This window comes from Heptranchias perlo, chromosome 7, assembly GCF_035084215.1.
Source record: "Heptranchias perlo isolate sHepPer1 chromosome 7, sHepPer1.hap1, whole genome shotgun sequence".
Classification (NCBI taxonomy): Eukaryota; Metazoa; Chordata; class Chondrichthyes; order Hexanchiformes; family Hexanchidae; genus Heptranchias; species Heptranchias perlo.
In genome coordinates, this window is record NC_090331.1 from 35,238,653 (window position 1) to 35,262,743 (window position 24,091).

General features: G+C 42.1%; 1 protein-coding gene across 3 annotated transcripts in view; it reads left to right on the plus strand.

The window, feature by feature from the left end:
• Positions 1-382: 382 nt before the first annotated feature.
• Positions 383-24,091, plus strand: part of LOC137323604 (metalloreductase STEAP3-like) — a 45,977-nt gene continuing 22,268 nt past the window's right edge. The window contains exons 1-2 of one of the 3 annotated variants that reach the window (XM_067987282.1): positions 387-487; positions 23,402-23,736. In XM_067987282.1, the coding sequence (XP_067843383.1) occupies positions 23,611-23,736 (126 nt within the window). In that variant the 5' untranslated portion in view covers positions 387-487; positions 23,402-23,610. Of the gene's footprint in view, positions 548-23,401; positions 23,737-24,091 lie in introns of all 3 variants that reach the window. The other 2 variants (XM_067987284.1, XM_067987283.1) reach the window with 2 other exon arrangements.

Consider the following 24,091-nt stretch of genomic DNA (forward strand, 5'->3'; position numbering starts at 1 on the left):
CCCTACACCATGAGCTCTTATTTTGTGTAGTAGCCTTTGATGTGGCACCTTGTCAAAAGCTTTCTGGAAATCCAAGTACACCACAACCACAATAACATGGATAAAGGATCCCCTTTATCCATGTTATATAAATGCAAGTTGTTGTTTTTGATATTATTTCCATTTGGTTTTGAAAAGTGCAAAAGAATGTTCAAACAGCAAAAAAAATCATATTGGAAATAATTACAAGAATGGTAAGTAATGTTTTTAAGCCATTTTTGCAATACACTCTGGGCAGGACGAAATACCGACGAAAACTTGTAATTCTTTGAGTCTGTGATAACCTCTTAAGGAGCAAAAGAAGGTTGGTTGGGTGTTGATAAGGACTAGTGAATGTACTTTCATCTAATCGCAGTACCCAGCGAGGAGGGGAGCAGCCTGATGATGTGACTGTAATAAGTCACATGGCACACCTCCAGTCCGCTTGCATCAAGAGCTGGGACAACGTGTGAGTACTGTAAAGTCAAAGGCTATCTGTTAGCGCGCTGTGTCAGTGTGATCTTTTAATGTAAGTTGTGTTGAGTTTCTGGGTTTTACACACTGAGCAGTTTACTTTCGGTTTCCCAGTCTGGGGAACCATCGTGAGTTGCCGATTTAGGCGGAGATCGAGAAGTCTGTCGGCTTGGGTTGTGTCTGCGGACTCGGTGCTTTGAGTTTGGGCTTGAGGAAGTGTGCTCTTGGTATCCGAGAGCTCGCATCCGGTCGGGTCGTTGATTTATAGCTGACTTTACAGCAAAAATCAACGGCGAGCACCGAGCCTGATCTACACTTGACTAGAGCGGCACCGGGAGCTCAGTAGTTGAATTATAACACAGCCACCCCGCGGGGTTATTCGAAAAGGTCTGTTTAACGCGGCTCTTCTTCACAATACGCCAGTTTTCCAACTTGAAGCAGAATTGTTGCATGGAAAGTAACGTGTAAAACTGCACGGCCCAATCCCTGACCCAAATTACACTCACTCAGAGAGGCACGTCTGACCTTATTGCAATGGTGACATGTAAAGTACAGCAGTTTCTATGTTATACCTTACAATAGACGCGCTCTGTAACATTACTTTGTGATCACACAGGAAAAAACATTACGAAATAGTTTATTTTAAGCGTTCTGCTCAGATGGAGCCACAAATGACGTGTATTTTGGTAGGGCTGGAGAGAAGAAGCAACAACAAGTGCTATTGGCAAAAACTTCTTTAACAGGGTTAGTATCAGTCGGTTACGCTTCTCGGCCTTTTGGCTAAGATCAAGTGGTCAAGTGGGGGAAGGCAACCATTTGGAGCCTTCCTGCCATTGTATGCCGGGGGGATGCAGTCAGGGTGAAATCCCCTCGGGCAGAGTGTAGAGCTTTGGCTTGTAGAGCTTTGGCTTGATGTAATGTCACTGCAAGGAATCTGGAATGAATCTGTAAGGCAATAAGGCACCCCAGAGTGTCAGAAAAGAAAAATCAGTCGGTTAATGTAATGTTTGAATAGAGGGGAACTATATGAAGAGTTTATAGTGGAGGTGAGTGCTTACAGTATACACTATAAACTAATATAGACGGACTACGCTTTGACATCACTCGCAAAGTGATCTGAGGAAGGCTCAAAACCAATAAATCCGTGAGGTCAGTGTGTACATTCCTCGGGGCACTAAATCTGCCCTATTAGGTAGTGTTCCTGGAGTTCTGGAAAGCCTCGGATTAAGTTCCACATGAAAGGCTGCTACATGAGTTTAAATGTTTTCCACACCGCCTGAGGAAGGGGAAAGCCCCCGAAAGCTTGTGGGATTAAAAATAAAATCGTTGGACTATAACTTGGTGTTGTAAAATTGTTTACATGAGTTTAAAGGAGTGAGGGTCGTAGATAAGACTTCTGGGTAGATAAGAATTGTCTGAATTTATTAGGGGAATGGTTAGATTAGGGAAGTGTATCAAATGCAGAAATCCAGGGATTGGTTTTGGAACGCTTATTATTTCTAATCTACATAAATGACCTAGTTTCAGAAATGAAATGAAATGCAGTGCAACTTGGCCAAATTTGCTGAGGTTACCAAATGAAGGGCAGGAAATGTCAACTCTGATGACATGGCCAAAGTAGTACAGAATTCAATAGTACCATAGTAAGTACAGCACAGGAGGAGGCCATTCAGCCCATCATGCCTGTTCAGGCTCTTTTTAGCCCCATTCCCCTGCTCTCTCCCTGTAGCCCTGTAACTTTTTTCCCTTCAAGTATTTATCCAATTCCCTTTTGAAAGTTACTATTGAATCTGCTTCCACCACCCTTTCAGGCAGTGCATTCCAGATCATAACAACTCGGTGCGTAAAAAAAAATGTTTCCTCATGTCGCCTCTGGCTCTTTTGCCAATCACCTTAAATCTGTGTCTTCTGGTTACTGACCCTTCTGCTGCTGGAAACAGTTTCTCCTTTATCAAATCTCCCCTTAACCTTCTCTACTTTATGGAAATCAACCCTGGCTTCTCCAATTTCTCCACATTACTGAAGTTCTTCATCCCTGGTATCATTCTAGTAAATCTCTTCTGCACCCTCTCCCAGGCCTTGATATTCTTCCTAAAATGTGATGCCTTGACATGAACACAATACTCCAGCTGAGGCCTTTTACAAGGTTTAGCATGACTTCCTTGCTTTTGTACCCGAACCAACTCCTCCTTAAGGGCCTCCCATTGTTCAATTACTGTTTTGCCTGCCAATTTTTGATTCCAATCCACCTGGGCAATATCCCTTTTTAACTCACTGCAATTAGCCTTCCTCCAGTTAAGTATTTTCACATTTGATTGTTCCTTGTCCTTTCCCATAACTATTCTAAACCTAATGATATTATGGCCACTGTTCCTCAAATGCTCCCCCACTGAAATATGCTCCACCTGCCCCACCTCATTCCCAGAACTAGATCCAGCACTGCTTCCTGGTTGGGCTGGAAACACACTGTTCCAGAAAGTTCTCTTGTACACATTTCAGGAATTCCTCCCTCTCTTTGCCCTTTACACTGTTACTGTCCCAGTCTATATTAGGATAATTGAAGTCCCCCATCATCACTACTCTATAGTTCTTGCACCTTTCTGTAATTTGCTTCTCTATCTCCTTCCCACTATTTGGTGGCCTATGGTATACACCCAGTAGCGTAATAGTTCCTGTATTGTTCAATAATTCCAACCAAATAGATTCTGTCTTTGACCCCTCAACTACATCATCCCTTTCTAGTGCTATAATAGTTTATTTGATCAATACTGCCAACCCCCTCTCTTTCCTTCCCTATCTTTCCTGACTATCTGGTAGCCAGGAATATTAAATACCAAATCCAACCTTCTTTGAGCCAGGTCTCTGTTATTGCCACTATATCATAGTCCTATTTGGTGACTTGAGCTGCAGCTCACCAACCTTATTTACCACACTATGTGTATTTACGCACTCCAAACTCATCTTAGACTGCCTTGCATTTGCCCTTGGTCTGATCCTTCCTGTTTCTGAACTATTCTTTACTCTAGTGCTATTTGTCCCTACCAGTCCTCTGTGCACCTTGTTTCTCCTCTCTAATGTTTCATCCTGGTGCCCATCCCCCTGTCAAGTTAGTTTAAAACCTTCCCGCGAGGACATTGGTCCCAGCTCTGTTGAGGTGCAACTCAACCATCTTGAACAGATCCATCCTGTCCCAGAACTGGTCCTAATGCCCCAGGAATCTAAAACCCTCCCTTCTGCACCATTGCTCCAGCCATGCATTTACCTGTCTTATCCTACTATTCTTATGCTCACTAGCATGTAGCACTGAGAGTAATCCAGATACTACTACCTTTGAGGTCCTGCTTTTTAATTTCCTCCCTAGCTGCTGAAACTCTAACTGCAGGACCTCTACCCTTTTCCTTCTTATGTCATTGGTTCCCATATGGTCCACCACTTCTGGCTGTTGCCCCCCCCCCCACCCCATAAAATGTTTTGCACCCTCTCAGTGATGTCCTTTACCCTGGCACCAGGGAGGTGGGATTCACATTGGCGGTTGCCAAACTATGACATGAAATTCAGTACAGATAATTGCAAGATGTTACACGTTGAAAGAAGAATATGGGGGACATACTTAATAAATTGAAGTTAGTATTTGGTGTTTGCTCTTATTCATTTAATGACACTAGGAGACACTTACTTCTTGGGGGCCTTTGCTAAACTCCCTCTTCTCCCCACACCCCCACCCTGTGCTGTAGAACTGTGTGATGTTAGTTTTTCAATTCTAGGATGTGGGATGTCGAATGTGTGAAATATTTGAATAAAAACAAATTAACATTTGCCTCTTAGTGCAGTGTTGACCAATACATTAGCCACTAGCCTTATGTGGCTAATTGGAAATCAAGATGTGGCTATTTTCTTATTAGTAAATTTAAAAAACAAGTAATAGACACCATTGTTGGGCATGTTGTCTTAATACTCACATTTACATGGCATATCCCATGTGTTAAAAAAAGCAGAACGCGCGAGTGATTTTTGATCATCGTGGCTGCTTTATTTCCTTGGTTACTGAATGGTGGTAGATGTTTTGTAAATAAATATACACGTGAAGTACATTTACTTTTATTGTGTGAGTGTACATAAGGTGTTTTCTAGTAAAATTAGTGCATGTGGCTAAAATGGTGTCACTGTAACCACACCTTGTGGCTCGACAGCAGTTTCTATTGGACAACACTGTCCTAGTGCCAATATAACATTTTCATAAGTTGGCCCAGAATGTTAAAAGGTGCACATTTCAACCATCTGTCCATTCAGTTAGTATCATCACTGATCTAGAGGCAGTTGCTGCTTGGTCGGGTATATCATAACAGTTTCTAAAAGCCGATACTTTGTTCACAAGAAACTAGTATTCTTGTAAAATAGGATTCTCACCAGTGATGGTGCGTTAACTAGTATTATTTCATGAATCACTGAAGACATGAGTGAATTTTACATCTTTCCAAGACTGAGCTGTGAACATGTCATTACAGCTAGTTATTCTGTGGGCAGTGATTAATTAAATCACCCCACCCAGAAAATAGGGATACAACTTTGTTTCTATTACACTGCTGACAAAATGCATATGTTCGACATTTTTGAATTCTGTGCAGAAAGAAGTGTATTTGTCACATCGTGAAATCTGTGGTGTATCTCTGAGGAGACAGACATCATTAAAGAACTATTATTTTAGGTGCCATATCTACCTCAGCCACCATGTTACATAATACTCCATTTCTGAGTGAAGTATGTGGTGCATGATTTCTTTTGTATTACCTACACATTGATTGCTTTGTGTTTAATTTGTTTCCCTTTTTAAAATATATGTTGCTGTTCCAACCTTGGAAAGTTTTTTTAATGCTTAGATCCACATTTGCACTGTTACCCAGTTTCCCCACTGTGAGCACAGGGGATAAATAACTATTTGGACAAATTGGATGACCCACAGTTCACCTCCCCCCTCCCCTTTAATATTAAAAAAACAGAAATTTGAATGAACTTTTTTTTTTGCCATGCAACATTCTCCAGCTTAAAAAGTGGGTGATAGGTGGATGGGCTGATGTAAGTAATAGCAATCCATGGTAACTCATTTCATGATTTGACTGATGGGGAATTGCTTAGTTTCTGTTCATCTCACAATTTAATAGCTCAACCGAGATTGGGAGCTCACTAAGGGGAAATTGTTAATTGTATGATTTGTGTTAATTGTATTCAGGTGGTGGGTATCAATTGGGGTCTCTTGCATCCTCTTTATAGGAAAACTTAGCTAAAGTGTGGTGTGTGTGAATATATATATAAGGGGAATCTCTGTGAATAAAGGTTGAAAGCAACTAAATAGCAGGCTGTAGTATTCTATCTTTCACCACATAGCTATCCAATTTTAACAGAAATCATTGGCATAAACCCATGTCCTTATGGTCCTCTAGTGCAATGTATCTGCCTGCTCTTTAAAAAATGTTAGTGTTGGTGCACAAGAAGATCCCAATCTCACTTGATGAGATAAAAAAGTGGAAGTGAGATGTTTCCAAGGAAGGAAAATTGGAAAATATCTGATACAGACATTTGTGGAATCTTGCCAGTTCCTTTTGTCTGAGCAAGGCTCAAATTAAATATGATATGGGGAGGGGGAGCGATCACTTTTTTGTTTTAGGGATGTGGGCGATCCTAGCAAGGCAGTATTTATTGCTTAATCCTAGTTGCCCTGAGAAGTGGTGGTCGGCCTTCTCCTTGAACTGCTATAGCCCTTGTTATGATGGTGCTCCCAAGACAGTGTTGCATAAGGAATTCCAGAATATCGATCCAGTGATGGTGAAGGAACAGCATAGAAACATAGAAAATAGTGGCAGGAGTAGGCCATTTGGTCCTTCGAGCCTGCTCCGCCATTCAATATGATCATGGCTAATCCTCTATCTTAGTACCATATTCCCGCTCTCTCCCCATACCTCTTGATGCCTTTTGTGTCTAGAAATCTATCTAGCTCCTTCTTAAATATATTCAGTGACTTGGCCTCCAGAGCCTTCTGTGGTAGAGAATTTCACAGGTTCACCACCCTCTGAGTGAAGAAATTTCTTCTCATCTCAGTCCTAAATGTCCTACCTCGTATCCTGAGACTGTGACCCCTCATTCTGGACCCCCCAGCCAGGGGAAACATCCTCCCTGCATCCAGTCAGTCTAGCCCTGTCAGAATTTTATATGTTTCAATGAGATCCCCTCTCATTCTTCTAAACTCGAGTGAATTCAGGCCGAGTCAACCCAATCTCTCCTCATATGACAGTCCTGCCATCCCAGGAATCAGTCTGGTGAACCTTTGCTGCACTCCCTCTATGGCAAGTATATATTTTCTTAGGTAAGGAGACCAAAACTGCACACAATACTCCAGGTGTGGTCTCACCAAGGCCCTGTATAACTGCAGTAAGACATCCTTGCTCCTGTACTCAAATCCTCTTGCAATGAAGGCCAACATACCATTTGCCTTCCTAACTGCTTGCTGCACCTGCTTGTTTATTTTCAGTGACAGGTGTACAAGGACACCCAGGTCCCTTTGTACATCAACATTTCCCGATCTATCACCATTTAAATAATACTCTGCCTTTCTGTCCTTCCTTCCGAAGTGGATAACTTCACATTTATCCACGTTATACTGCATCTGCCATGTATTTGCCCACTCTCTCAACTTGTCTAAATCGCCTTGAAGCTTCTTTGCATCCTCCTCACAACTCATGATCCCACCTAGTTTTGTGTCGTCAGCAAATTTGGAAATATTACATTTGGTTCCCTCATCTAAATCATTGATATATATTGTGAATAGCTGGGGCCCAAGCACTGATCCCTGCAGTACCCCACCAGTCACTGCCTGCCACCCCGAAAAAGACGCATTTATCCCTACTCTCTGTTTCCTGTCTGTTAACCAATTTTCAATCCATGCCAGTATATTACCCCCAATCCCATATGCTTTAATTTTGCACACTAATCTCTTACATGGGACTTTATCAAAGGTCTTCTGAAAATCTAAATAAACCACATCCACTGGTTCTCAACATCGGCATTGTATGAATTGGAGGTGATATTGTTCCCATGACATTGCTGCTTCTGTCCTTCCTTCTCAATGGTAGAGGTCATGAGGGGGATGGTGCTATTGAAGTAACCTTGACGAGATACTGCAATGCATTCTGTAGATTGTACAAATTGCAGCTGCAGTGCACCAATGATGGAGGGGCAGCAATCAAGTGAACTGCTTCATCTTAGGAGGTGTCAAGCTTCTTGAGTAGCTTTGTGGCTGCGTTCAACCATTGTTGACAGATCCTTCAGCTACCTCAGCCCTGCTGTCTGGAACTCCCTCCATAAACTCTTCCACCTCTCCCCTCTCCATTTTTTAAAAATCTTATGAAAATCCATTTCTTTGACTAAGCTTTTGTTACCCTCAAAGGCTGTGTGCCAGATCTCTTATCTACACCCATTCCCCTTTCTTCCCCCTCCCCGCCGGTAAAGCATCTTGGATGTTTGCTACATTAAAGGTGCTATGTAACTTCAAGTTTTTGTTATTTAGAAAGCAACACTTTTATACTCCCATTTACATTAGGACTTTGGCACTGGTACCAACAGCACTGCTGTCAGTGGCTCAAAACTGCTAGTGTGAACATGAAAACCACTGCTGTCAGAGATGACATTCACCATCAAAGTTGATGGTTTTCATCTGCCCTTCAGATGTCTCCACCTTTAATGTAACTGCAAATAATGCAGTTTTTCACTTTTTGAAAGTCTCTCAGGAACTTTGTGAATTTCTGCAATATCTGTCTCTTGACTGAAACCCCACCCACAAATAATGCACAAATACTCATGATAATCTTCACTTTAAAAAAAACATTTTGTGTATTGCACAATGCGTGGCCTCCAGAGTAGACATACACTTGGTTAACCTTTTAGCCTGAAAATAGTACTGTTGATATTGAGTAACCTCGGGTCCTTGAGGATTGTGAGTCAATAGCATTTAAAAAAAACAGTTTTACAGCTCAGTGTACCAATGTCTCACAGAACGTTAGGCTGTGTGTTTATGGCCATGATTCCTCACATAAGGGTACATATCTGACCTAGGTGTTCCAGAGAAAGTATTGAGCAGTGGATTGGAGTTTCTGCAGCAGGGCAGTGGTAAAAGACAAGCAAAGTTATTTTGTATATTTTCTGGTAGCAAGTTACAGGCTAGCATTGACAGAAGCCTGGTCGCAGATCGCCCACTCGCCAAGGCCTCTTCGACAGCACCTCCCAAACCCGCGACCTCTGCCACCTAGAAGGACAAGGGCAGCAGGCACATGGGAACAACACCACCTGCACGTTCCCCTCCAAGTCACACACCATCCCGACTTGGAAATATATCGCCTTTCCTTCATCGTCGCTGGGTCAATATCCTGGAACTCCATACCTAACAGCACTGTGGGAGAACCGTCACCACACGGACTGCAGCGGTTCAAGAAGGCGGCTCACCACCACCTTCTCAAGGGCAATTAGGGATGGATAATAAATGCTGGTCTTGCCAGCGATGCCCACATCCCATGAACGAATTTAAAAAAAACTTCCACAACCTACTTAGCTGAGTAATGGTGTAATGTTGAGCAGAATCTGAAAAATGTAGTTTTGAGTAAAATAAAAAATTAGCGAATAATGAGATATAACTTCAAATAATCCAAATTTGTGATGTTGGGAATCCCATGAGTTATTATATCATACAATATGGTGAATAAGTTGCACTTTTGTAGATATTGTATACTCGGCAAATTAAAGATCTTGAAATTATTAGCACAAATATATTTAGTGCTTTCATTTGAATTTCCTCTCACCACTTAATCAGCAAAGCCATTTAATCATTTAAAATAGTGGAGAGAGGAATTTCAAAAAATGAGTTACGTTAGATGATGTCCTTAGCTCAGTGGGTTACCTCTGAGTCAGAGGTCATGGGTTCGAGCTGCACTCCAGAGACTTGAGCATGTAATCTAGCCTGACACTTCATTGTAGTAGATTTACTAGAATGATACCTGGACTCAGGGTTAAATTTCGAGTGGAGATTACACAAACTAGGATTGTATTCCCTGAAATTTAGAAGATTATGGGGTGATTTGATCAAAGTTTTCAAGATGGGGAACTGATGGGGTAGATAAAGAGAAACTATTTCCGCTGGTTAGGGAGTCTAGGACTAGGGGACGTAGCCTAAAAATTAGAGCCAGGACTTTCAGGAGTGAAGTTAGGAAACACTTCTACACGTAAAGGGTGGTAAAAGTTTGGAACTCTCTTCTGCAAACGGCAGTTGACGCTAGCTCAGTTGTTAATTTTAAATCTGAGATTGATAGATTTTTGTTAACTAAAGACATTAAGGGATATGCGGCTAAGATGGGTATATGGAGTTGGTTCACAGATCAGCCATGATCCCATTGAATGGCGGAACAGGCTCGAGGGGCTAAATGGCCTATTCCTGTTCCTATTTTCCTATGTTCCTAATACTGAGGGTGTGCTGCACTTTCGGAGGTGTCGACTTTCGGATGAGACACTAAACCGAGGCCCTGTCTGCTTTCTCAGTTGGACATAAGATCCCATGGCACTATTCAAAGAAGAACAGGGGAGTTCTCCCCGGGGTCCTGGCTACTATTTATCTCTCTACCTACGTCACTAAAACAGTCTATCTTATCATTTATCTCATTGCTGTTTGTGTGACCTTGCTGTGCACAAATTGGCTGCCACATTTCCTTACATTTCAACAGTGACTACACTCCAAAAGTAATTCATTGGTTGTAAAGCACTTCGGGACATCCTGAGGATGTAGATTGTACTATCTAAATGAAAGTTATATCTTCTTTGTTCACTCTCGCCACTATTTCAGCAAGGGCATTTATCCATTTAGAGTAGTGGAGAGGGGAATTTGAAACAAATGAGTTAAGTTTGTACATTTTATTGTAATTTCAGAACCATGGGGCTTTTAACCAGCGTGGTAGCTGTAAAATAGGTAAACAAGATGTACTGAGGTACGATTTATATGTTGGATTTCACATTAAATCTCTGGTGTTTAAAAAGCAAACTTGTACCTGGAGCATACTCTTAACTGTCATTTTCTGGAATCAACTATTGTAGTTTGCTTTGATGTGTATTTAATGGTTTCTTTGGCTCATAGCTATAGTGTATTGGGAAGACTGTAAAAAGCTTTTTTTGGGTATGTTAGATCTTAGTCCAGGTCAGTTGAGGGCACAGTTTTCTCTGAGATACTGTGTTTGCAGTGTATGTTACCGATTTGACTGAGAGGTTTTCAGTCACGCACTGCTGTAGTGGCTGAGGGAAACTTGCTTGTGGGTGGCCATGGTGAGTGAATTCCATCACTGGGAATTTGTGTTTTCTGATGGATTAGCTAAGGCATGGTATTAATAATTCTGTGATAGATTGTTCTGCCTTTCTGACTTGAGAATAACTGGACACAAAATAAAACTTTTTTGGGGGATGGGGTAATAAAAATCTTTTATCGAGAATCCCTTTTCTGGTTATGTGTACTCTATATGGTGGAAGTGTGTATTTTCGAAGCTGAAATGTTCAGTTCATGGGTCGTTTGGCCTCGTGTTAGGATGTGTTTATATTGCAACTTTGGTATTGTTGACAAGCTGTTTCTACTTCGCAGCTATGTTAAAAATGCAGTGTTCGAGCAGGAGGGAGGAGAGAGTCTGGCACCACTTGGTTTGATACCTTATTAATTATAACTCCAATGCGCTGTCAGACCTTTTTTTTTAAATGCCTATGGGCCCATTGGACCTCTGGAGCATGTTTGAAAATTCAGTGAATGGGGATACTTCTGCCCATGATCTCGAAGCAATGAAATTGTAACCTTCAGGAGTGGAGTTCTGCGCATGCCTGTAACCTGGGTGAGAAAGTTCCAGTTTGAATCAAGTAGCATAAACCTTTTCTTTATTTGTCCTCTTTTGCCTTGCACTATCATCCCTTTTATCATTAAATCACTCCTGCCCTCCACCCAGAACTTCCCTTTTTTGTTCTTTCCTTTCCTCCCCTCCACCACCCCCCCACCCCTCCCCGGCTCTGTACTTGCTTAAAAATTGTTGAATCTCAAACTTCTTCCAGTTCTGACAAAAGGTTGTTGACTCTGTTTCTCTCTCCACAAATACTGCCTGACCTGCTGAGATTTTCCATAATTTTCTGTTTTTATTTCAGATTTCCAACATCCGCAGTATCTTGCTTTTGTTTTATTATAGTATAAATGAGGGAATGCCTCCCTGGAACTGATGCTGCAGTTGCTGGTGTCACTAAACCCTTAAGTCAGTCCTATGCCACTTTTTTTTTGTTCTGGAAAATATAATTGTTAAATATCTCTGACTCTGTTTTACATTGTCAGAAACACCTGACAGGATTGTATAATCATAGGCCAGAAATTCCTTGGATCTGCTCCCATTTTCCTGGCGTTACTTTGCCAAAAGAGTGGCGAAAGCCCTGTTTACATGTGTAAACTGGATTCCCAACGCACTTACGGCGAAGTATCGCCAGCAAAATGGGAGCAGATCCTAGGAAATTTCCTGGCCACACATACATAGCTGTTTCAGCACAGAATAAGGGCATTCATCCCAACATTTAGTTTAGTTTTAAGTAGTATTCTGGCTACCTTATCCAAACTATTTACTATCGTGCATATCTCGATAGGATTCCCTCTCGGCTATCTCGTTCCAGGGCTGAAAAGATCAAAGGATAAACTCTACGTTGGAGATCAGACACCAGTTGTACACCCTGCCCAATTTTTCTTTCCATTTCTTTTAGAGGCGGAGGATCCGCAATGCCGAGTTTATCTCCCAAGTTTCTACAGTCCTTCCTCATAATTCAGATGTTGAGGATCAGTCTTGTGGGTTTTTCTCTGCACTGCCTTCGGATCTCAAATGTCTCCCCTGTATCTCTGTGACCAGAACTGGATACAGTACTCGAGCTGTAGTCCGACGGTATGCCAACCATCAGTGTTCATGCTGACGGCATTTCCCGAGTTACATTCACATGTCACCATTTGATGACAATATTGGTGTTTCTTGTTAGCTCTCTAAGATGCCCAGAATGCTTTGTGACGTGCTTGTGTACATGCACAATGTTATACCAATTTATGGAAGTTGAACGTTTTTGCACAAAGGTTGAACATCTGTGTGCATGCGTGAGGGTTGAACATCTGTGCGAATGAGTGGAGGTTGTGTGTATGCTGGCTTGTGATTACCTGGCACCTGATGGCAGACTGGTGAGGGAATTAAAATTCTTTCTGCTGTTCAGTGTTATTTTTATCTCTTTTGCCCCATCAATCCACAAATGGAAATCTCTGGACCCTTTCTCTAATGAGGGATCACATCATATTTAGTTGTACTCTTATGTTAGTAACAACTACTTTATTTTAATACTTAACAATTCTATAAGCCTTACAGGGTAAACTATTTTTAGTTTCAAAGGCTGAATCACAGTACATTCTAACATGCTGGAAAATGAACCGAAATGTGTCAAACAAAATTTCCTGGAGGAGCGTGCTCACGGACCTCTCCTAGGTAATAAACTCCTTCCCAGATTTCTAGATCGAATTCTACAAAAATGCACACGTGTTTTTCTTTCTCTGCAATATAAGTGATGGATATATTGGATATACCTACAACCTAAATTAAAACAAGCTCATGTCCCGATGCATTCTAAGTGTGCATCGTAGACAGAGCTTTTAGGTTTTTGTTTTAACAGAAAAACGGAGTGAATTATGAAATGTGGTTTTAAGACGGTGGTGACAATCCTGGAATCCCATGTAGTAAAACAGAATTCAACCTATTCAGTCACCTTAAAGCAGAGGCCCCGATCATTGGCCTATATTCAGTGTTGTTTTTGATTTTTTCTTTAGTTAGAATCATAAAAAGGTTACAGCACAGAAGGAGGCCATTTGGCCCATCGAGTCTGTGCTGGCTCTATCCAAGAGCAATCCAGCTAGTCCAACTCCCCCACCCTATCCCTTATTAGGGATGGGCAATAAATGCTGGCCTCGCCAGCGACGCCCACATCCCATGAACGAATGAAAAAAAAAGCCCTGCAAATTTTTTCCCTTCAAGTACTTATCCAGTTCTCTTTTGAGAGCCATGATTAAATCTGCCTCCACTACCTTCTCGGGCAGTGCATTCCAGATCACAACCACTTGCTGTGTAAAAAAGTTTTTTGTCATGTCATCTTTGGTTCTTTTGCCAATCACCTTAAATCTATGTCCTCTGGTTCTTGACCTTTCCACCAATGGGTACAGTTTCTCTCTCTCTACTCTGTCTAGACCCTTCATGACTTTGAATACCTCAATCAAATCTCCTCGAAACTGTCTCTGTTCCAAGAAGAACAACCCCAGCTTCTCCAGTCTATCCATGTAACTAAAATCCCTCATCCTTGGAATCATTCTAGTAAATCTCTTCTGCACCCTCTCTAAGGCCTTCACGTCTTTCCTAAAGTGCGGTGCCCAGAACTGGACGCAATACTCCAGTTGTGGTCGAACCAGTGTTTTATAAAAGTTCATCGTGACTACCCTGCTTGTTGTTTGACTTGTCGGCTTTTTTGAAGCTTTTGTCAGTCTTCTCGATTGGCATTTATGCAGAGCCCTATACAACTTAAGCATAACTTCCTCTGACTTGCATTCTCCTGTTTAGCCAAATAGTTCTGCATTCTATTTGTTTTGTTAATTGCTGCTCTGAAGTGATTGAGCATCTGGCTAATTAAAACTCTAGATTTCTTTCAATTTCGCCCGTGGTTATTTTAACACCATATGTCACCCATTTTTTCCTATCTGTGGTACTTTACTTTTCTCTGTACTAAATTTAATTTGCCATTGTTTCACCCACTTACATATTTTTTTCTCTTTTTTTGTAATTCCTGAGCTGTCGTCTCCGATTCAGTTTCTCCTAATTTGATATCAACTGCAAATTTGACCAGTTGTCTGAGCTTCTGAATGTAAGTTGCTAATTTACATCAGAAACAGTAGGGGTCACTGCCTTTTGGGTTAGTAAAAACTCTCAATCTATCACAAAGCTTACACAACTTTTGACACTTAAATAAGCATAAAACTCTATTGATCACTGTATGATGTGACTATAGTAGATTGATCACGAAAATAAAAGCAAAATACTGCGGATGCTGGAAATAAAAACAGAAAATGCTGGAAATACTCAGCAGGTCAGGCAGCATCTGTGGAGAGAGAGAGAAACAGATTAACCAAGTGAAATATTGTATATCTTTTGAGTGTTTAATATAATAGGAAATGTCAGTGTTTTTGCAAAAGGCTTTTGGTTATTTCTGGGCAACTTTTAATTCTCTGGATAAAGTACATTGTGTAAAACCAATTAATCTATACAAATCAATTTAGGAAAAACTGAAAAATACAGATTTCTGGACAATAACATTTTAGCAACCGAGTTGGGCTGTGTACTCATCTCCAACTTAATATAAAAATTACATGCTTCACAAAATGGATTTATTTCCTGAATAAAATCTTCTCTTTGATGTCACATTGCATATTGAATAGCTACTTTAAGAAAATGAAAGAACGTGCATTTATATAGCGCCTTTCATAACCTCATGGGGCGTCATTTTAGCACCCGCTATCGGGTGCGTTCCTGGCGGGGGGGCTCCGAAAATCGTAGAATCCCGGAGCGGGACCGGAGCCCGCCCCGAACCCGCGCACTTCCGGGTTCCCCGCTGACACGCCGGCGTGCGCGCGCAGCCCCCGCTGGTGGGAATCCCGCAGGCAATTAAAGCCAGCGGGGTGCCACTTGAAAGTATTTAGGTATTTCAGGTCATTAACTGACCTGATTAAGGGATTATGTGAGGAGGGGTGGGATTTTAGAGCAAACTGGGACTGTTTCCCACACTGGGGGAAACACTCCCAGGTCAAATGGACGTGTTGCAGCTGTCAGCCTGTGGCAGCTGCAAAAGTCCATTTGACAGATTTGGGGGGGGAGACCCTCACCCATTGCAGGAGGCCACTCTGTCACTTGGGACAAAGTTTGGCCTCCACCACCCTCCTCCTGACAGTCAAAGTCACCAACCTGCACACTTACCCCGGGGTCCGGAGACATGTACCTACCTTGCGGACCCCCTCAGATGTACATCTTGCGGATGGGGGCCGCCGTAGCTGCAGTCATGACCTCCTCGGAGGGCGAACAGCATCACCAGCCTTGCCATCCACGCCGTCCACCTCTGAAACGTGGAGCTCCACAACAGAGTGCTGTGACACATCCACCTGTACAGCAGGAGGGAGGGCTACCGCAGAGAGAGATGCGTCGCAGAGGGCACTACCCTCGCCACAGGGTCCACAGACTGAGGCTCAGCCTCCTGGACCTCTCTGAGCAACAGTGCACACGGAGGCTCAGAGTCACTCGACATGTAGTCGTGGACATCTGCAGCCTCTTTCATGCCGAGCTGCTCCTGGCTGGCCCGAGCACCATCTTCTTACCTGTCGCTGTCAAAGTCACCACTGCCCTCAACAACTTCTCCTCCGCATCCTTCCAGGGTGCAACCGGGGACATCGCCGATGTCTTTCAATCGTCTGCGCAAAAGAGCCCTGCAAATACACCTACACCCACTCTGCAGTGACACAATGGGTGGCATGCGCAGTCCGCCCGCCACGCAGCTCAGCAGCGGGGAACCCGGAACAAAAAGTAAGTGGATCCAATCGGCCTGCGATTGCGCACGGGGCAGACTGATTTCACCGAGCGCGTTACCCACGCGCCCAATCGCCCCCCCGCCGCGAACCTGCCGCCCTGGCAATATCGGGCCCGTAGAATAACTCAGAAAATTCAGATGATAGAGATTCAGAAACCACTGGGACAGGGACATCTGCCGTGCATCTCAAAAGCTGTACTATCCGCTTGTTGACACAGTATGGGATATAGGCTATTGCGTGCAAATTTTAAAAGAAGCTTTGAAATGTAAAGAACAGAACCAGGCAATTTGTGCAGAAAATCTAATTTCAACTGTCAGACATCAGGCCTTGATTAAGGATTTATAAATAAGTACAGTTCCAAACTTCCTACAGTCTGTGGGACATCAATTTGGATCAGCTTCTCATGTTTAGTATTAGTTTAGCAAAGAAGCAGAAATCCTTTGGCAGCCGTAGTATAATGCTCTTTTAAATATTTTTATCTTTTTTGTTACAGATCCTCCACTGTTAAATTTAATTAACACAGCCATTAACTGAACATTATTTTGTTTCTTTTCTTTTGTTTTTGTATCCTGAAATTCTGCGTGTCAGAATGCTAGGTTAACTGGTGGCATGTAATGCCATGCAAAACACTGCACTATGGCACTAGGTCCTCTATTAGTGATGTCAACTGGTTTACTGAAACTCATCCACAACAGTGGCATTACAGATCTTATTACAAATCCTGCTGCAGGTTTAAAACTACGGTTTGAAATGGATAGTTGATATCACGAGTTGTCATTTAATAAAATAAATACTTTAAAGTGTGACCTTGTGCTGTACAAGGATTAGCATATGAATGCTTAACAAGTTCCTGTTAAATTCTTTTAATTTTATTGGATGCATTAACAGGTCAGTGCCTCTGAACATATCAACAGCAATAACAATTTGCACTAATATAGCACCATTAACATAAAGAATGTTCCAATGCGCTTCTCAGATAGGGAAATGGATAGCAAGCGAGAGATCAAGGCTTTCTTGAAGAGTTGCGTCTTGATGATGTTTTTAAAGGAGAAGAAGGATGTACAAAAGGTCAGAGTCAAAGGAACACAGTGTTTGGGGATATAGCACTTGAGGTTGCAGAGATGGTGTGGAGTGAAACCATGGGTGGATTTAAAGACTAGGGCAAGAATTTTAAATTTAACACCATGGGGGGACCAATCGCTAATCTAGGCCGTTGAGGACAGGGATGATGGACAAGTGGGATTTAATGTGTGCAATTTGGTTTATTTAGGTGGCGGAATGGAGGCCAGCAAAGAGAATGCTGGAAGTGACAAAGGCACTAATGAGATTGTGTTCAACTGATAATCTCACAGCATAATTTCAAGCTCTTAAATTTTCAAATGATGATTTAAATTTGAAAATCTGACGAGTATCTAAAACTTAACTTCCTCCATATCCCCAAAAAGAGAAGAATGGGCCAACCCATAAAGGAACTGCAAACTAAAAGCTCCTCTTTCCAAAGACTTACAAAGCTGATTGACCAAACCTGTTAGAACACTAATCCACTGAGGCAGGAGCTTCTATCTCTGACCCTGGCGAACACTAGGAGCCATTGCCAAACTATCTTAATTCCTAAACAATGCACTTGGGCACAACGATATCAATAACTCCAAAGTACTGTCTTTTACCATATAACAAAACTGTACAGTAACTTCACAAAGCACATGAATGTCTTAAATACAAAGTTTAAAGTAGAAGTCAACTGTAGAGTTAAGTACTTATGTGTAGAAGGGGAAGATGTGGGTATGGTTTTTAATGAATACTTTGCATCTGTCTTCACAAAGGAGAGGGATGATGCAGGGATTGAAGTTAAGGAGAAGGAGTGTGAAATATTGGATGGGATAAACATAGTGAGAGAGGAAGTGTTAAGGGAATTAGCATCTTTGAAAGTGGATAAATCACCAGGGCCAGATGAAATGTATCCCAGGCTGTTAAAAGAAACCAGGGAGGAAATAGCGGAGGCTTTAACAATCATTTTCCAAACTTCACTGGATACAGGCGTAGTGCCGGAGGATTGGAGGACTGCTAACGTTATACCGTTGTTTAAAAAGGGAGCGAAGGATAGACCGAGTAATTACAGGCCAGTCAGCCTAACCTCGGTGGTGGGCAAATTATTGGAATCAATTCTGAGAGACAGGATAAACTTTCACTTAGAAAGCACGGACTAATCAAGGACAGTCAGCACGGATTTGTTAAGGGGAGGTCGTGTCTGACTAACTTGATTGAATTTTTCAAGGAGGTGACAAGGAGGATCGATGAGGGTAGTGCAATTGATGTAGTCTACATGGATTTTAGCAAGGCTTTTGACAAGGTCCCACATGGCAGATTGGTCAAAAAAGTAAAGGCCCATGGGATCCAAGGGAATGTGACAAATTGGATCCAAAATTGGCTCAGTGGCAGGAAGCAAAGGGTAATGGTCGACGGGTGTTTTTGCAACTGGAAAGCTGTTTCCAGTGGGTGCCAGAGGGCTCGGTACTAGGTCCTTTGCTTTTTGTGGTACACATTAACGACTTGGACTTTAACGTAGGGGTGATGATTAAGAGATTTGCGGATGACACAAAGTTAGGCTGTGTGGTTGATAGTGAGGAGGAAAGCTGTAGACTGCAGGAAGATATCAATGGACTGGTCAGATGGGCAGAAAAGTGGCAAATGGAGTTCAATCTGGAGAAGTGTGAGGTAATGCATTCGGGGAGAGCAAACAAGGCAAGGGAATACACAATAAATGGGAGGATACTGAAAGGTGTAAAGGAAGTGAGGGACCTTGGAGTGCATGTCCACAGATCCCTGAAGGTAGCAGGACAGGTAGATAAGGTGGTTAAGAAGGCATATGGAATGCTTTCCTTTATTAGCCAAGGCATAGAATATAAAAGCAGGTATGTTATGCTGGAACTGTATAAAACACTAGTTAGGCCGCAGCTTGAGTACTGTGTACAGTTCTGGTCACCACATTACAGGAAAGATGTGATTGCACTAGAGAGGGTGCAGAGGAGATTTACAAGGAAGTTGCCAGGACTGGAGAATTTTAGCTATGATGGCAGATTGGATAGGCTGGGGTTGTTTTCCTTGGAACAGAGGAGGTTGAGGGGTGATTTGATTGAGGTGTACAAAATTATGAGGGGCCAAGATAGAGTGGATAGGGAGGACCTATTTCCCTAACCCTATTTCCCTTAGAGGAGGGGTCAATAACCAGGGGGCATAGATTTACAATGATTGGTAGAAGGATTAGAGCGGAAATTAGGAAATTTTATTTCCCCCAGAGAGTGGTGGGGTCTGGAACTCACTGCCTGAGAGGGTGGTAGAGGCAGAAACCCTCAACTCAAAAATACCTGGATGTGCACCTGAGAGCCGTGACCTGCAGGGCTATGGACCAAATGCGGGAAAGTGGGACTAGGCTGGGTGGCTCGTTTCTCAGCCGGCGTGGGCACAATGGGCTGAATGGCCTCCTTCTGTGCCGTAAATTTTCTATGATTCTACTTTCCCTTAGATGCATGAAGGTTTTTAAAAATAAAACCATAGTGTTCTGACAAATATTATGGTTGTGCTGATGTAAGTTGCAGGGCTACAGACCGGGTGCTGGAAGGTGGGATTAGAATGGGCACCTGGTTTTCCTTCGAGCCGGCGTGGACACGATGGGCCGAATGGCCCCCTTCCGTGCTGTGTCTTTTCTATGGTTCTAAGGTAAGCAGACACACTTCAGGCGAAACAATAACTAATTGATTAAGCGCTGTCTGATCACGGTTCATGATCAGTTATGGTGCTTACACTGATGCAAAGTTGGTTGTACAATTTTATCCTTAGAGCTGCAGGTCAATCATTTGGGGATAACCAGAAGTATAGAGTCTTGATCAGGACCAGGTGTTTCTGACTGACAGACTGAGTCATTGTAAACAAACACAATAGGCTCAACTTTACCATACTGTAGTAATTAGACAGAATTTAAAACATTTTTCATTCTGGGTAAGTTTAATTCTAAAGCATACATAATTATTATTTGTAAGGATGTCAGCTGCAGTACTACTGGGGGCAGGCAAGAGGATATAGAGGCGATTCATTTGGTTTCTGTTCATTCAGTCTTTTTCTGTAAGTGTATTCAAAGCATTTATTTGCAATGGTTTCCAACCTGGAACCTCCATAAAATGTAACATATGCTTCTTGGAATAAAACAGATGTCAACAAAGTAACATTGAAGTTTTTCTAACATGCGACATGAGTTTACTTTTCTCTGGCAGCAGTTAAAGTGTTGTGTGGGGAGGAAGTGCTTTCCCCATCTATATATCAAAACCTTGTGTAAGTCTGCTTTGCATGAGACATCATAATTTTCATTTTTCAGTTCTACTTCTGTAATGTTGAGGGTGAGCTATGAATAACTTCATAGGGAAATTCACAATCTGCACTTGGGGTTGGCTAGGGTGCCAGTGTGGAGGCTGCCAGTCATGAAAATGGCAGGTTTTGGAGGGACATCAAGACCATAATAAACTAATATTGTCATGTTTCATGTGTGGAAATGAGATTTCTACATACATCAGATCAGAATGAATGAAATGTATACTGTTGGATTATGTGCTTTTCTTTAATGGTAAATTTTATTTCAGGACGTACTTTGTTGTTTAACAGTGATTTTTAATAGAAAGTATTCTATATCTTCTGTGCTGGTCAAACTGGAAAGGTTACAGACCAAAAGAATGTATGGCATTGACTGTGGACATGTTGCAGCATGAACTACTAGCTTTGCTTTGTCTATTGTACTCATGTGTTCTGTTGAAATCTGCTTAAACTTGAAATGTTAAATAGCTTTCAGTTGTTTCAAGGACCCTTAGAAGATTTGAAAACAATTTGTTATGGCTATTTGTTGAAGATTTCTAATTCCATTAGCCATGGGAGAAAAGAGGAGATGCAGCTGTATATTGCAAAACAGAGTGTTTGGTTTTCTGTTAGCTTTAGTGCTTTTACCAATTGTTAACTTCATTACAAGACACCAGGTCTGGATGAACTACATACAAGAGTGTATGAGAGATGGCTAGTGAAATCAGTCACACCTTTGACGCTATCTTTTTTAGGGAATCATTAAAAATATGAGTAGTGCCTGTAGAGTGGAAAGGAACTAATTTACCACCAATCTTTAAACAGGGACATTGGGATGGCCCAGAGAATTACAGGCTAATAAGCCTAATATCTGTTGCAGATAAAGTATTAAAAGGCACCCTGAAAGAGGGATAATGAAGGTATGATGAGTCGGGGTCAGCATGAATTTATGTGAGGGAGTTCCCCAAGGTAGGAAATCATGGAAGAGAACCTAAGCTTCTGAAATGAATACGAAATTGGCTAAACCAGAGAAAGCAAAAGACGGTAATAAATCGGGCAGACTTATAACAGCAAGTAGTGACTAGTGAGGTGTCTCAGGGATCTGTTCTGGGGCCATAATTTGGAGCTGGGGATGTAAATGACACTGTCTAGGTTTGCAGCTGACACCAAATTAAGGGTACGGTAGTCTAGTGGTTATGGTAGTGGATTCTCAACCCTTGAGAGCTCAAATCCCATATGGCAAGTTGTGAAATTGAATTCAATAAATCTAGCAATTTGTGGGCTAGCTCCAGGAAGTGGCATTAAAGCTGCCACTTTGTCGTAAAAATCCTAATGCCCTTCAGGGGAGGGAAACTGTCACCCCTACATGTGCCCCCCAGTCCCATACTATGTGGTTAACTTTTATCATCTTTCAGGGCAACCAGGAATGGCCAATAAAATACTGACACATTGGGAAGGGAATTTCAAATAATAGGAAATAGGCAACAACAACTTGCATTTATGTGGCACTTCACAGGAGCTTAATCAAACAAAATTTGGCACCGAGCCACATAAGGAGATATTAGGACAGGTGACCAAAAGCTTGGTCAAAGAGACAGGTTTAAGGAGCATCTTAAAAGGAGGAGAGAGAGGTAGAGAGGTAGAGAGGTGGAGAAGTGTAGGGAGGGAATTCCAGAGCTTAGAGCCTAGGCAGTTGAAGGCACGTCCGCCAACGTTGGAGCGATTAAAATTGGGGATCCGCAAACTAAATACAAAGGGATCCGGATAGATCGGGAAGGTGAAAAATGGCATTTTGCAAGGTACTGAAAATAGGGAAAGGAAATAAGCAATGAAAATATAAATTAAATAACTTTAGGCTGCAGGACATAACCCAGGAGAGGTTTCTGGGGGATACTGGTGAATAGCTCGCTGAAATCAACAAGTGAGATGACAGCAGCAAGGAAAGCTAACCAGATCGTGGGATGTATAGAAGGATAGAACACAAATCCCACAAGGCGGTGGTGAATCTATCTGTACAGGGCACTTGTATGGCCACACCTGGAGTGCTATGTGCAATTTTGATCACTATTACAGAAACGATATCCCGTGAAAGGCTGACCGAACTGATACCTAGCTTCAGGCTCTGAGCTTTGAGGAGAGATTGAAGAGCCTTGGATTGCTTACTCTGGAGAAGAGCAGGCTCGGAGTATATATTATTCATGATTCTTAAGGGAATAGATAAATTGATAGTGTATTCAAGATTGCCGCAAACTCTGGAACTAGGTGATACGAGTTGAAGCTTAGAGAAGGGAAGATGCACATAAAATTTAGATTTGAGTACTTTCTGAAGAGTGTGCTGAACATGTGGAACAGACTCCCCAGGGAGGCAGTAGAGGCGTATTGTGTGGAAACATTTAAGGGAGAATTAGTTAGATATTTGATGGAGTGGGCAATTGAAGGCTATTAGTTTTGAGACCTGCTAAATGGACTGGAAAGTCTTTTCCTGTCCTATCTATGTTCCTAAGTAATAATCAAATTAAGTAGTGCTTTCCTGTCTGTGACAGTAAGCTAAAACATGTACCAAATGTGTGCTGATGTGAAAGATCTTTTCTAGTACTACCTTTGAGCTGTTTCTTAGACGATAGATAGAGTGGTCTCTTATAACTTGCTTTTTTCCCTTCCTGTCACAGATCGGGAACTCACATTTTGAGAAGTTGTGGGTGTGAACTTGCTTTCTCTTTTTCATGATTATGCAAGTGGCTTTTATTGTTTCTTTTACGAAAGCAAAATAGTTTTTAAGTAGTAGAATCTACAATTCAACAGATGAAAATAAAGTAACCTGGGCAAAAAAAACCTAGTAAAATAAAAAGCAATCTATTTATTTTCTCATCCTTACAGCAAAAAGAGGATGCTCCATGAACATCCCTATTCTCAACCATGGGTGGAGCTTAGCACACAAGTGCAAGAGAAAAGGCTGAAGTGTTTGCAAGTATTTTCAGCCAAATGTTCCTATTTGGCCTCCTCCCAAGGTCTTCATCAACATGGATACCAGTGTCTAGCCAATCTGGTTAAGCAGCAGCTGAGTGCACTGGACACAGCAAAAGGGCATGGGCCTCAACATTCTGGCTGTGGTGCTTCAAGACCTGTGCACCAGAGATAGCTGCTCCCCTAGCAAAGTGTCCCAGCACAGCTATGACACTGGCATCAACCTGACGATGTGGAAGATTGCCCAGGTATGTTCTATCCACAAAATAACAGGGTGTAATTGGCCGGGTTAGATTTACCATATCAGCTTCCTCCCAATCATCAGTAAAGTGATGGATAGAGTTGAATAATGCCATCAAGTGACACCAAATCACCCATAACCTGATCACTGCCAGCGCAACTCTACTCCAGACTTCATCACAGCCTTGATCAAGACATGGATAAAAGAGCGAACTGGCAATGGAGAGGTGAGAGTAGCGGCCCTAGTCATCAAGGCAGCATTTAACTGAGTATGGCACTAAGGAGCCCTAGCAAAACTGAAGTCAGTGGGAGTCAGAAGGAAAATCCTGCAGTGGTTGGAGTCATACCTGACACACAGGAAAG